The sequence below is a fragment of the Ascochyta rabiei genome, chromosome 21 (genome assembly GCF_004011695.2).
Source record: "Ascochyta rabiei chromosome 21, complete sequence".
Taxonomy (NCBI): Eukaryota; Fungi; Ascomycota; class Dothideomycetes; order Pleosporales; family Didymellaceae; genus Ascochyta; species Ascochyta rabiei.
The window spans coordinates 1,081,990-1,093,710 of record NC_082425.1 but is presented as its reverse complement, the minus strand read 5'-3'; the positions used below and the strand labels follow the sequence as shown (position 1 = coordinate 1,093,710).

The window sequence follows — 11,721 nt, the reverse complement described above, 5'->3', positions numbered from 1 at the left end:
AAGCCCAGGGACTGAGCAGCGTTTGGCGAAAAGCAGATTCGCCACAGTGTGGGTTGTAGTGCCATGGACAAGAAGAACACCGACAAACACCACGGCTGTGTGCCTCAAGGAGGCTAGTGCCGACATTGAAAACTTGTTCTCACTGCACCTGGCCATGTTGTGTACATGGCGGGCCTGGAGAGTAGAGACGCAGATGCTCCCTTGTGCGTATGCCTTGTCGATTCTGCATCGCACAAATCCGCAAACCTAGTCGTGCGAATTCTCACCACCGCGGAGTTCGACGGTCAGGGAAGCGAACAGCCAAGGCCACGCATGTGATATCTCGTCGTTTTCTGAAGATACAACCCGATCGCAGTAAGCCTGCTTGGGTTGTTCTGGGAGCCGATTGAGCCGATGAGTGTACCTAGTCGAACTTGGCGAATTCAATACCTTGTTTTGGAAGTAACGATGATATGAGCAGTGTAGGAGTGAACACGAGCAGCCGTGCAAGCCAGTCAGTCCATAAGACAAGGCAGGGATGTTTTGGATAACGCGACTGGCAAAACAGTATTCAGTTATGTAGAAGTAAAAAAAAAAATGCAAAATAATGCGCAGAGTGCTATAAATTGGTATAGTATACCATGTAGCACAGTATACTGTTGTTATATGCTTTAACATCACAAAGCAGTTAATAGGTGTTGGAGCGGTCTTGGAAAAAGCTATCAGCTTACCTGTGAGATACGTCAATCTACTATTTTCAACTTCACACTTGCTACCTACACAAGACTATCGTGATTTCCAAACCAGACGCCCAGCGAAGCGTTCCCCGCAGAAGCGTGCCAATCCGCCATCTCCGTTACCGCGCTCAGCAGCAGCAGCACAACTCTATACGTGTAGCCGCACGGGAAACCCGCCGTCTCTGGCCCGGCTGAAGCATCCACACGAAATGGACATCGCTTGCCCTTTGGGGGAGAGTCCAGCTGTTTCGCGTCTTCGCCGGCTTTGTGAATGGGCTGCTTACACCGTGCATGGCCAGGCCAGGCTGGTCGGGTGTGAGAAGACGGCTGAGACGAGCGGAGACGCAGCGAGGCGTGAATAAGCGGGGGTGAGTTTTTTTTTTTTGCTGGGTTTGCAGATTCCGAGGCTGTGGAAAGAAGGTTGGTGTGAATGTTGTTAGGAATATATAATAGATGTAGAAATAAGCACGTCCACATCACAAGCAGGATTTGAATCGACGAAATCCCAGGAATAGAAATACGCAGGCAAACATCAATTCTCTCCTGTTGTGTTGCTGCTTTTCCACGTGGAGCGAGGAGGGTGGAGTGGGAAATGTAGATGGCACCCCATCGGCAGATGAGAAGAGGTGTTGTTTGCCACGGACTCAGGAGTGCGATTCTCTTTTCGTAGCGTGGCGGAAGAGGTGGTTCAAGTGAGGCATGAGGAGTCAGGAACCGAATGAGCCAGTGATGAGCGAAAAAGCAAGGAAGACAGTTATGTGTGTACAGCTATATACCGAAGGTCATGACATCCCACCGCCTCCAAACGCCATGCTATGTGCAAAACACATCCAGCCCCAACGCCGTCACAAATGCAGCAGAAAGTAGCCCACGCGACCATCCAGCTCGTGTCTGCTCTTCTCGCTGCTCTTCTCTGTTCTTCTCGCTGCTCTTCTCGTTGTTCTTCTCTGCTCTTCTCGTTGTTCTTCTCTGCTCTTCTCTGCTCTTCTCGCTGCTCTTCTCTGCTCTTCTCGCTGCTCTTCTCTGTTCTTCTCTGCTCTTCTCTGCTCTTCTCGCTGCTCTTCTCTGTTCTTCTCGCTGCTCTTCTCTGCTCTTCTCTGCTCTTCTCTGCTCTTCTCTGCTCTTCTCATGTAGGTATATACATGTACATTCACACCAGCACCACCCTCCCCACCCACCCTTCCATCTCAGCACCCGTCCAACCTCCCCATCAACGCCTGCCGAACCTTCATGTTGACCACCCCGCCCACCCCAAACGCGGGGACAATGCGCCCGATGCGCGCCAGTGCGCTCTTGGCCCAGTTCTTCACCACCTGGTGGACCCGCCCGTCGGGCCCGCGCATGCGCGCATGCGGGCGATTGTACAGATCCAGGCCGAGTAAGTGCAGCGGCGTGGACACGAGCTGGATGGCCGCGGGGGTGGCAAACTGCGCGATGCTGGCGGCGCCCACGTACTTCCTGAGTTCGTCGCTCATGTGGGATTCTAGGCGCGGCGCTAGCAGCGGGGGGAGGTTGAACGAGGCGAAGATGGTCAGGCAGTCGCGGACGGTGAAGAGGGCGAAGGTGGGTAGTGGAACGGGCCGCTTGGGGCCGGTGGTGCTGCCGAAGAGCTGAGTGAATTGGTTGTCTTTGTACAGGCAGAGGGCGAGGTTCGAGGTGCTGGTGGCGAGGAACTTGGTCGTGCCGGCTGTGGTGGAGGCTAGGGGGGTGTGAGCGCGCGAGGAGGCGAGCGTGTCGATTGTGTTTGCGGTTAGGTAGGTGCCGAAGTAGAGACTCTGTCGCGCGTGTGTGCGTTAGTTGGGGGGCTTCGGAGGCGTGTGGAGTGTAAGAGGGGGAGTGTAAGAGGGGGAGTGTAAGAGGGGGAGTGTAAGAGGGGGAGTGTAAGAGGGGGAGTGTAAGAGGGGGAGTGTAAGAGGGGGAGTGTAAGAGGGGGAGTGTAAGAGGGGAGTGTAAGAGGGGGAGTGTAAGAGGGGGAGTGTAAGAGGGGGAGTGTAAGAGGGGGAGTGTAAGAGGGGGAGTGTAAGAGGGGGAGTGTAAGAGGGGGAGTATAAGTAGAGTGTAAGAGGGGGAGTATAAGTAGAGTGTAAAGAGAGAGAGACGAACAAAGATAAGCACAAACGGCTTTGCTGCAAGGAACCGATGTGGTCTCGCCACCAGCTCCCGCGCGCTCTTCTTCAGGCTGTCGCCCAGCGCATTCCGCCCGCTCGCGTTCTCCATGATGCCCTTGTCGATCATCGTGATGACGGGCGCAACGAGCACGCCCGCCGCGCCCGCCGCCAGCGCATCGCTGCCGAGCCGCAGCCCGAGTCGGTTCGTGTTCCACGCCGGCGACGCGTCTGGCGTCGTCGTCGTGGCGGGCGGTCCTGGCGTGGCGAGGCGGTCCTGCAGCACGACGGGCTCGTCGCCAATCGCGATGCTGCTGGCCGCCTTCTGCGGCTGCGGTTGCGGTTGGGTTGCCCCCATGGCAGCGTCCTCCTGTGGCGCACTGTCTCCTACTTGCTGTGCTGCATGTACACACGCCGCCTCCTGCGATTCGGTTGCGCGATGGGCGGAACACCTGTGGAGTAGAGTGTCGAGCAGCGAGTCGACAACGCACGTGAATTCTACTTTGGCAGATTCACTCCAATTCAACGAGCGTCGATGGAACGAGTGTTGATTGAATGAGTGTTGATTGAATGAGTGTTGATTGAATGAGTGTCGATTGAACGAGCGCCGATTGAACGAGCGTCGCTTGAACAATGGTCGATTGAACAATGGTCGATTGAACAAGCGTCAATGTCTACGACACAGTCATCACGATACCACAACGTCAGCTGTTGACGCGCTTTTCGGCATCTGATAAATAGCGGCCGGTCGTCGGAGTAGCGGTAACCGAGCCGAGCGGCTACTGATCTGATTCCCGACCCTCTCCGGATGAGCGAGATACAATCACGACATCCGACGCACGGTCGCGTCTGCTGCAGTCGTGGGACAGTGGAACAGTAGCTTCAGCAATCGAGACAGATCCCCCCAACGTGCTTCAGGGGGCGGGTTGGTTCACAGTCAGCACTTGATTAATCGTACATGCATCAACGCCATCGGCCACAAGCGCTCAGGCCAGCGTCTTCGGACTGGTAGGCGCCGCCCTCGTGCTGTCCCAGCTGCGTTCTCCCAGGCTCGCTGGCACGGTGATGAACGGCCTCCACCCCGTCTGCGCCTCCTCGTCTTTCTCGTCGCCAAGCTCGTGCGCAGCCTTGGGGCACAACACCACCGTGTCCATCTCCAACGGCTCGAGCTGCGGTTTCCCGCCCACACGGGGACTGCATATCTCCGCAACCTTGCGTCCAGATGCCAGCCGCTCCACGCGCTCCTTGCGCTTGAACAGCAGCCGCAGGAACGGCACCGACGCTGAGATGATGCCGCTGTTCGTTTCCACTTGGCCCCAGAGGAGCAGGTCGGACCCATAGATGGCGCTGTTCCACGGCGAGGCTGCCCAGAGCGTCATCACGCGCATGCGTACTGAGGAGGCTACGATGGCCAGCATGCCAACCGAGAAGATCGCTACGAGAGCCAGGCGCTGTCGCAGTGGCACGCTGAGGCTCAGCAGCGTAGGGATTGGGATCAGCAGGATGACCACGTCGCTGAACAGGTTCAGGGCGGCAGTAAACATGAAGTATATGGTCGGATCGTAGCATTGCGTCTTCGGCGTATCCGGGTTCGGCGTTGTGTCGAACTGGGCAAAGTAGACGTCTGTGTTCCATGCATCGGACGGCTTCCTGCACTGGAATGCCGCGGCGATGATCGCCCCGAGCGAGTACACGCCGACGAAGACAATCGTGCCGTTGACGACGTGCCGCAGGGTACGGTGCGATGCGATGCTTTTGAAAAAGTAGAGGATGCTGAGCTTGACAAAGCAGAGCGCTGCCACGTACGACATGCGGTACACCCACCACGTGATCATGATGCCTTTGACATGCTCTTTCATGAGCGGCCGCTTCTCCTGCGCAAGCGTTAGCACACGTGACAGACGTCTAGATGATGCGTTCATACCGGAATGCGATAATAGCTTGGCCGGGTATGGCTGCTTGTCTCATCCATGTAGTAGTTCACCACCAGGTTACCCCAGGTAAGCACCTTGACGGTCAGTAGGCGCCTTCCCTATAAGAGTGGAAATCATACCAGAGCAGTGAGCATGAGATGGTCCGTCGCTGTCACGGTGCCAACCAGATAGTAGCGGCAGTAGTAGCTGTTTGTCGTCAAAACCTGGTCATCGTGCTTGGCCTATATTCGTACCGACAAGCGACCACTACGCTCGACAGTCCTGTCAAGACGCATCCCACAATCACCACGATGAAGCCTGGGCGCAGGTACATGTTGTACAACTACGAACGCTGGTCGCAAAGGGGTCGAGGAGGAAGATGATGAGGATCATCAAAAGCACATGGAGACTGTCGGTCACACACGAAAAGAGCAAGGAAAGGAAAACGCGCAGAGAAGCCATTAATGAAGAGTAACAAGCACCTCCTATCCGCCTGACAGCTGCCCACCGGGCCGACGCGCTTCCCCGGATTCTTCACCTGCACGCCATGGACCGCGGTCTGCAACATGTACCCATGCACATGCAGGCACGCGAGCGCTCAACAGGACATGGCCGTCACACGACTGGTTCCCGGGCCTGAGGAGCGGATTTTCAAGCAAGCACTTGCTCGGGCGGAGATCCACATCCAGTGAAAGGAAGCGGGGGATCAGCTCGTAGCCGGCTTCTCAGAGTGCAAAGGCGTCCACTACAGGTTCTCGTAGCCGGCTTCTCAGAGTGCAAAGGCGTCCACTACAGGTTCTCGAAGCCTATAACGTCGCGTAATATAAGCGATACGGCTCAGGAGCAGCACACTGAACAGTGCGCAATCCTAACCTGCACGTTATATGTATCGCTGGAGTGTTGGGACCGCACATCTTTCCACGAATGATCGACTCTGTGTGTTATATCTGTACGTCTGTTTCGCCAGTCGATCAATTGCATCCATCGTTCACAGCCTCTCCAGAATTCTTCAGGAGCCAAGAAGGTGAGGTGAGTGTTTGAGATATCAGGCTGAAACACGGCTGATGTTTTCGCTAGCTCCTGTCTATTACCAATCAGTGCTGTGCATGTCGACCTATGTCAGGGCGGAAAACTCCGGAGCGTGCTGCTGTACGAGAACGAAGGCATGGAATGGCATCCTGGCGGCGTTGAGCGGTGCTCAAATATCAGCCAGGATCCAATGTGTTTCCATACCATGCGAGACGCCGTAGTGGAGAAGTGGGAAGCTGTAAACGCCGTGTCGAAAATGGAAGCTCGACAGCTGTCCAGTGCACGTTCTGAGTCGACCATGGCTGGCTGGGTCTTGGTCCCCACACACTCAAAGCAACGCGCGGAGAACTGGCTGCGCGTGATGATGTCGATGGAAGAGCGACGCGGAGAGAAAGATATTGATTAGAACTCGGTATGGGTGATGGTCTTGGCGAGCGGAGAATCGGTTGCTTACTGCCTAGCTTTGCGAAGTGGTGGTGTTGTGTGCAGAAACGAAGAACACATCCTGGCGCAGCAGCTGATATGCATGGCAGGAAAACAAAGGGCTGCCCACTTGAAGCCAAGCGTAATCAGTCAATGACCTCGGCACTTGATTGAGCGCAACACGGCCAGCGCATTTCGAACCGTCTTAATTCTGGATGTGATGTTGCGCGATCGAAGCACTGCGCTCCCGGCTGCGCTAGACAGGGGCTAGCGGCGTGAGCGAGAATGACTCATTTTGGCTGACTCTGATACGACGTCAGCGGACCCTGTTGCGATGGTAGAAACGGGCGCAGTCGATGGTCAACGAAGACTGGCGGTATTTTTCGAGCTGATTGTAGAATCACAGATGTTTCACAAGGGATAGAACCGATCAAACAGTGTATACGTGCATACTCGTGCCGTGGATTATCATGGTGATGCATGCAGATGCTGAGTTGAAGCAGTGAGGCTCACATCGACTCGTTGTGAGTCTGTACGATTCATCTGGCGATGCACTCACTCATGCTGGCTCAGCTTGAAATTGTCCACTTCAGAAATGCATGCATGTGAGCCACTTTGAGCAATTGTGATGTTGCAGTGTACGGTTGAACGTGTAATAAGAGGTGCATTGTGGACTCGTCACTAGATACGCACCAAAAAGCGTAGACAGTGACTGAGTAAGTTCGATAACCTCCACATCCAGCAGCCTCAGAGATTAAAGCCTATATTTGCCGATTTGATGCCGCCCTGAACAGGCGCGCCATGATTGTACCATCTTCCGACATCGTCTGAAAAGAGGCATCAGCCAATGCTCGAAGAACAAGACCCCGAAGAGACAGCAGGCTAACGATGAAGACCAGATTATTTTTGCGAACGAAGGAGCGCGCGAAGAGCCTCGACTTCGCCCTCGAGCTTAGCGCAACGAACTTTCATATCGTCACGTTCGGTCTTGACTTCTTTCAGCTCGGCTTCGAGTCCAGACATCTGGTCGACGCGTTTCTGTCGATAACGGCGAGCTGCAAGGGTGTTTGCTTTGCGCTTCTCGACGCGGGAAGAGGGTTCAGTGGGTGGGCTGCTTTTGGTCGAACTTGACAATTTGGTGTATGGTGAATGTTCTGGCGAGCAAGAAGTCCGGTTGGGAAGGCTTTTCGAGGAGGAACGGGACTGAGAACGATCTGTGTTTGTTAGTTGGGTCCCGAGTGCGATCGAGTAGGTTCCTCACTAGGCTCCATAGGAGTAGACATGCTTGTGTCGAATGATGTTTGTGTGGTAGGGGCCATTGTCAGAAGGTTGATCTGCTCTTCGGTGGTCATGGCAAGTGGAGTTGCTCCAGGAGTGAGAGCGTGTTGAAGTGCATTGCCGGAAAATTGCTCGATGCCAGCAGATGGTAGGGAGAACGAGTTCCAGTTTGCAGTGTCGTAGAAAGTGTTGTCCGTAGCAAGCAAGGCGGAGAAAGGAGAAGTAGAAGCCAGGGGAAGTGATGTATCGAGAAGGGCACCGCTAGAAACAGCAGTGGTAAAAGTCAAATCATGGTCCCAACTAATAGGTGGCTGTCCATGGTGGCTTGGCAGATGTTCCCAGTTGTCGCGGTGCTATATGTAATCAGTCTTTGGTCGGCAGGTATGAAGGCGTTCAGGTCACTCACAGAAGAAAGCGACAGTGGATTGGCTTGGGACGAACTGCATGTTGGCTGCGGTATATTGCATTGCGAAATGTCAAAGAGCGGGTCCTGATCCCCGCTGGTGAAATCGAAGTATTCGTCAGGGAAAATTGAAGCTGAGGAAAAACCCTCTCGGTGTCGACCTGAAGAGGGCGGGGTTGGGAATGGGAAGCGTGAGAGCGAGCGGGCCTGAGGCTTCTTTTAAGGGCGGAGGTGCTGCTTGGCTGCTAGCGCGCCTCGATGGTGGGTGCACCGGTGCAGGTGAGATTTGAGCACGGGCCATCAGCCATCAGCCATCAGCGAAAGCGCTACTTCGTACTCGGCGACGCAACTTTCGGTGCACAGCCGCGCCCTTTTGCGTCCGCAGTCCACGGCCAACCCTCGCAATGGCGTCTACATGCATATCCACATCACGCATGCTGCGGCCAAGCCTGGCATCGTCCCACGCTGATGCCGTCCTCTCGTTCCTCGTCCCGTCGATACGATGCGCCCGGTTCTCGACATCGCCAACCCTGCTGAAAAAAGACAACAACAGCAGCCGCGGTGTTTCTGCTGTCAGACAGACTGGCCTCCGTCCAAGACAGACGCTCTCTGTCAGGCACAAGGACTTTGCGAACCAGCAGCTGCCTACGCCCGTGAAGATCGAGGAGAAGCCAACAGGGACCCACGACCACGGGCTCTGGGACTTCTTCAAGGACCAGAAGCTGCTCTCCACGCCCGAAGACCTTTCGCAGCATGGCCGAGAATGGACCATGGGAGAGCTCCGCAGCAAGGACTGGGACTCGCTCCACCAGCTGTGGTGGGTGTGCGTAAAGGAGCGCAACCGTCTTGCGACCGAAAAGCTCGAGCGTGCACGTATGAAGGCTCTCTACGGCGATTTCGAGGGCAAGGCGAGGGACGAGGTCGTGCAGAAGACAATGAAGGCCATTGTCGACACGCTGGCCGAGCGAACACAAGCCTACCAGGAGGCGCTTGCACTCGCGAGTAGCGACCCATCCATCGATCTCAGCAGGACAGATGGGCCGCAGTACACTCAGTTGCCTTATGTAAGCATCAACTATCTGTAGACATGGACGAAGAACAAAGAACGAGGCTAATCCTGCGCTGCAGGACCCATTAGAACCAGAGGCATTCGAAGACGAAGAAGCACCGGCTGCTGACATGGCCAAAGACAGCACAAGTCAACCGAACGAGAAGCTCAGCGCAGCCTAAGCGCGGGAATGATAATCTGGCCTTGTAGGCTTGGCGCGAGTGCAAAGTTGCCAGATGGTGACAGGCGCAGCACGGCCGCACAGAAAAGGTCGTAGCATCCAAGGAGCGCACGACTTGCATACAGCGGCGCGTGCAAACGGATGAAGGGTGCATGTCAAGGTGTTTTTGTATCCATGTATTAGACCGTGTACCATACTTGTCCTGGCTCAAGGGGGGGACACGGCGACGCCAGAGGCCTATCAAAGAGCACGAAGCATTTGTAAAATATCTGGCAGGGCGAGCACATAGCTTTGATGAAGGTGTCTGTGCTTTGGCATAATTGCAGATGGAGTTGTGGATAACTGTCTTGTGCCAGGCGTGTTTGGGAGATGCAGCGTGTCGCATGAACGAGCCTCAGCGCCACTTGCATAACGCGAGTCAAGGCAGCTCCGAGTACCCCACATCAACCTGCTCACCGCCATCCCCTCTGCCTTCGCACGCTCGAGCAGACAACACACACAAACACACACACACTAGCTCTCACCATACACAGCAGCCATGGATGAGATCGCCCCCGAATACGACGTCGTGGTCCTGGGAACAGGTGGGTTCACATCTACCCCGCCAGGCCCGCCCGAGAGAGAGCTAACACTGCGCAGGTCTCACAGAATGCGTCCTTTCAGGGTAACACACATGCTGGCTCTCCCCAGGCACGCGCTGACAGAACCTGCAGTGTTCTCAGTGTAAAGGGCAAGAAGGTCCTCCACATTGACCGCAACGACCACTACGGAGGGTGAGCACGGTCGACAGCCACCCACGCCAGGCGCGATAGCTAACCCACTGCAGCGAGGCCGCTTCTCTCAACATCGAGGCTCTCTTCAAGAAGTACGGACAGACTGAAGGCGAGCCATGGAAGAAGTACGGCCGCGTCAACGACTGGAACATCGACCTCGTCCCCAAGCTCCTGATGGCCAACGGTGAACTCACCAACATCCTCGTCTCCACCGACGTCACCAAGTACCTCGAGTTCAAGCAGATTGCCGGCAGCTACGTTCAGCAGGGCAGTGCCGCGAAGGCCACTGTCGCCAAGGTGCCCTCGGACGCTGGTGAGGCACTCCGTTCGCCGCTGATGGGCCTCTTCGAGAAGCGCAGGGCTCGCAACTTCCTCGAGTGGGTCGGCGCATACAAGACGGACGACGCGGCAACACACAAGGGTGAGTCCATCTTACAAATTGGCCCGCATCGAAGGGTGGCTGATGCATGCTTCAGGTCTTGACGTGACGAACTGCACCATGAAGGACGTGTACGACAAGTTTGGACTCGAAGCCACCACCCGTGACTTCATCGGTCATTCCATGGCTCTCTACCAGACAGACGACTACATCAACACAAAGGGCGCCGCGAACGAGGCTATCGAGCGAATCCGCCTGTACGTCAACTCCATGGCACGATACGGCAAGTCTCCGTACATCTACCCTCTGTACGGCTTGGGAGAGCTCCCCCAGGGTTTCGCTCGTCTGTCAGCCATTTACGGAGGAACATACATGCTGAACACCGACGTCGATGAGTTCCTGTACGACGGCGACAAGGTCGTTGGTATCAAGGCCACCATGAAGGAGAAGGACGACGCCGGCCCTGGCATGAAGTTCGAGACCAAGGCGAAGAAGATGCTCGCAGACCCCTCGTACTTCCCCGGCAAGGCGCGCGTCACTGGCCACCTGCTCAAGGCTATTTGCATTCTGAACCACCCCGTGCCCAACACAGACAACTCGGACTCTCTGCAGTTGATCATTCCTCAATCCCAGGTTGGACGCAAGAACGGTAAGTGAGCTCGTGGTAAGGTATGAGCGTGGTACTGACGTAAGCTGCAGACATCTACGTTGCCGTCGTTTCGTCCGCTCACAACGTCTGCCCCAAGGGCTACTACATCGCCATTGTGTCCACCATTGCCGAGAGCGATGCCAACCACCACCTCGAGCTCCAGCCCGGTCTTGACCGCCTCGGCAAGATCGAGGAGCAGTTCATGGGCCAGCCCATTCCTCTCTACGAGCCTCTCGAGAGCGGCAACAAGGACAACATTTTCCTCTCCAAGAGCTACGATGCTACTAGCCACTTCGAGACCACGACAGGTCAGTAGCCATGCTTCAGATCATCTCCGTAACCAACTGACACATGGCAGATGACATCAAGGACATCTACCAGCGCGCAGAGGGCCACGAGCTGGTCGTGGAGGGCCTGAGGGATGGACAGTTCAACGTGGAGGCATAAAGGAGGTGGACTTGAGCACAGTGAATAGTAAGCACAGTGGGGAATAGTAAGCACAGTGGGTGAATACAAGCACAGTGGATAAGCACAAGCACAGTGGATGAATAGCAAGCGGTCGTTTTGAAATACCAAATCCTTACAAGCCAATGTTCTTCGCTTTGAGCCAAGCCGTACAGGGTGGGTTGCGGTGGTCTGCGGTGGGTTGCGGTGGTCTGCGGTGGGTTGCGGTGGTCTGCGGTGGGTTGCGGTGGTCTGCGGTGGTCTGCGGTGGTCTGCGGTGGTCTGCGGAGAAGGGAGCGCTGGTTACCGTTTTGGGCAATGGTAGCTTACCGCTTGCTTGCACACTCGATGCACTGTGTGGATGTTTGCTTTGGCCAGAC

General features: G+C 55.7%; 5 protein-coding genes across 5 annotated transcripts, besides 5 other annotated features; 2 read left to right on the top strand and 3 right to left on the bottom strand.

Annotated features, from left to right (window-relative positions):
* Positions 1-1,903: 1,903 nt before the first annotated feature.
* Positions 1,904-3,179, bottom strand: EKO05_0011195 (uncharacterized protein; the record flags this gene model as incomplete). The annotated part of the gene is made up of 2 exons (XM_038943708.1): positions 1,904-2,491; positions 2,820-3,179. The coding sequence occupies 2 exons, from the start codon at positions 3,177-3,179 to the stop codon at positions 1,904-1,906; spliced, it is 948 nt and encodes a 315-aa protein (XP_038793443.1).
* Positions 2,980-3,019: a tandem repeat.
* Positions 3,132-3,173: a tandem repeat.
* A 176-nt stretch (positions 3,180-3,355) lies between the features above and the next one.
* Positions 3,356-3,421: a tandem repeat.
* A 386-nt stretch (positions 3,422-3,807) lies between these two features.
* On the bottom strand, positions 3,808-5,068 carry EKO05_0011194 (uncharacterized protein; the record flags this gene model as incomplete). The annotated part of the gene is made up of 4 exons (XM_038943920.1): positions 3,808-4,695; positions 4,746-4,829; positions 4,875-4,941; positions 4,989-5,068. 4 exons carry the CDS (start codon positions 5,066-5,068, stop codon positions 3,808-3,810), a joined length of 1,119 nt encoding a protein of 372 aa, XP_038793442.1.
* A 2,018-nt stretch (positions 5,069-7,086) lies between these two features.
* EKO05_0011193 (uncharacterized protein) lies at positions 7,087-7,538 on the bottom strand (the record flags this gene model as incomplete). The annotated part of the gene is made up of 2 exons (XM_038943956.2): positions 7,087-7,400; positions 7,448-7,538. 2 exons carry the CDS (start codon positions 7,536-7,538, stop codon positions 7,087-7,089), a joined length of 405 nt encoding a protein of 134 aa, XP_038793441.2.
* Positions 7,539-8,271: 733 nt separating this feature from the next.
* On the top strand, positions 8,272-9,097 carry EKO05_0011192 (54S ribosomal protein L4 mitochondrial; the record flags this gene model as incomplete). Its single annotated transcript, XM_038943852.1, has 2 exons — positions 8,272-8,931; positions 8,996-9,097. The coding sequence occupies 2 exons, from the start codon at positions 8,272-8,274 to the stop codon at positions 9,095-9,097; spliced, it is 762 nt and encodes a 253-aa protein (XP_038793440.1).
* Positions 9,098-9,582: 485 nt separating this feature from the next.
* Positions 9,583-9,628: a tandem repeat.
* Positions 9,629-9,634: 6 nt separating this feature from the next.
* On the top strand, positions 9,635-11,344 carry EKO05_0011191 (Rab GDP dissociation inhibitor alpha; the record flags this gene model as incomplete). Its single annotated transcript, XM_038943903.1, has 7 exons — positions 9,635-9,680; positions 9,736-9,760; positions 9,810-9,869; positions 9,923-10,290; positions 10,346-10,897; positions 10,948-11,205; positions 11,256-11,344. 7 exons carry the CDS (start codon positions 9,635-9,637, stop codon positions 11,342-11,344), a joined length of 1,398 nt encoding a protein of 465 aa, XP_038793439.1.
* Positions 11,345-11,524: 180 nt separating this feature from the next.
* Positions 11,525-11,629: a tandem repeat.
* Between the last annotated feature and the right edge of the window lie 92 nt (positions 11,630-11,721).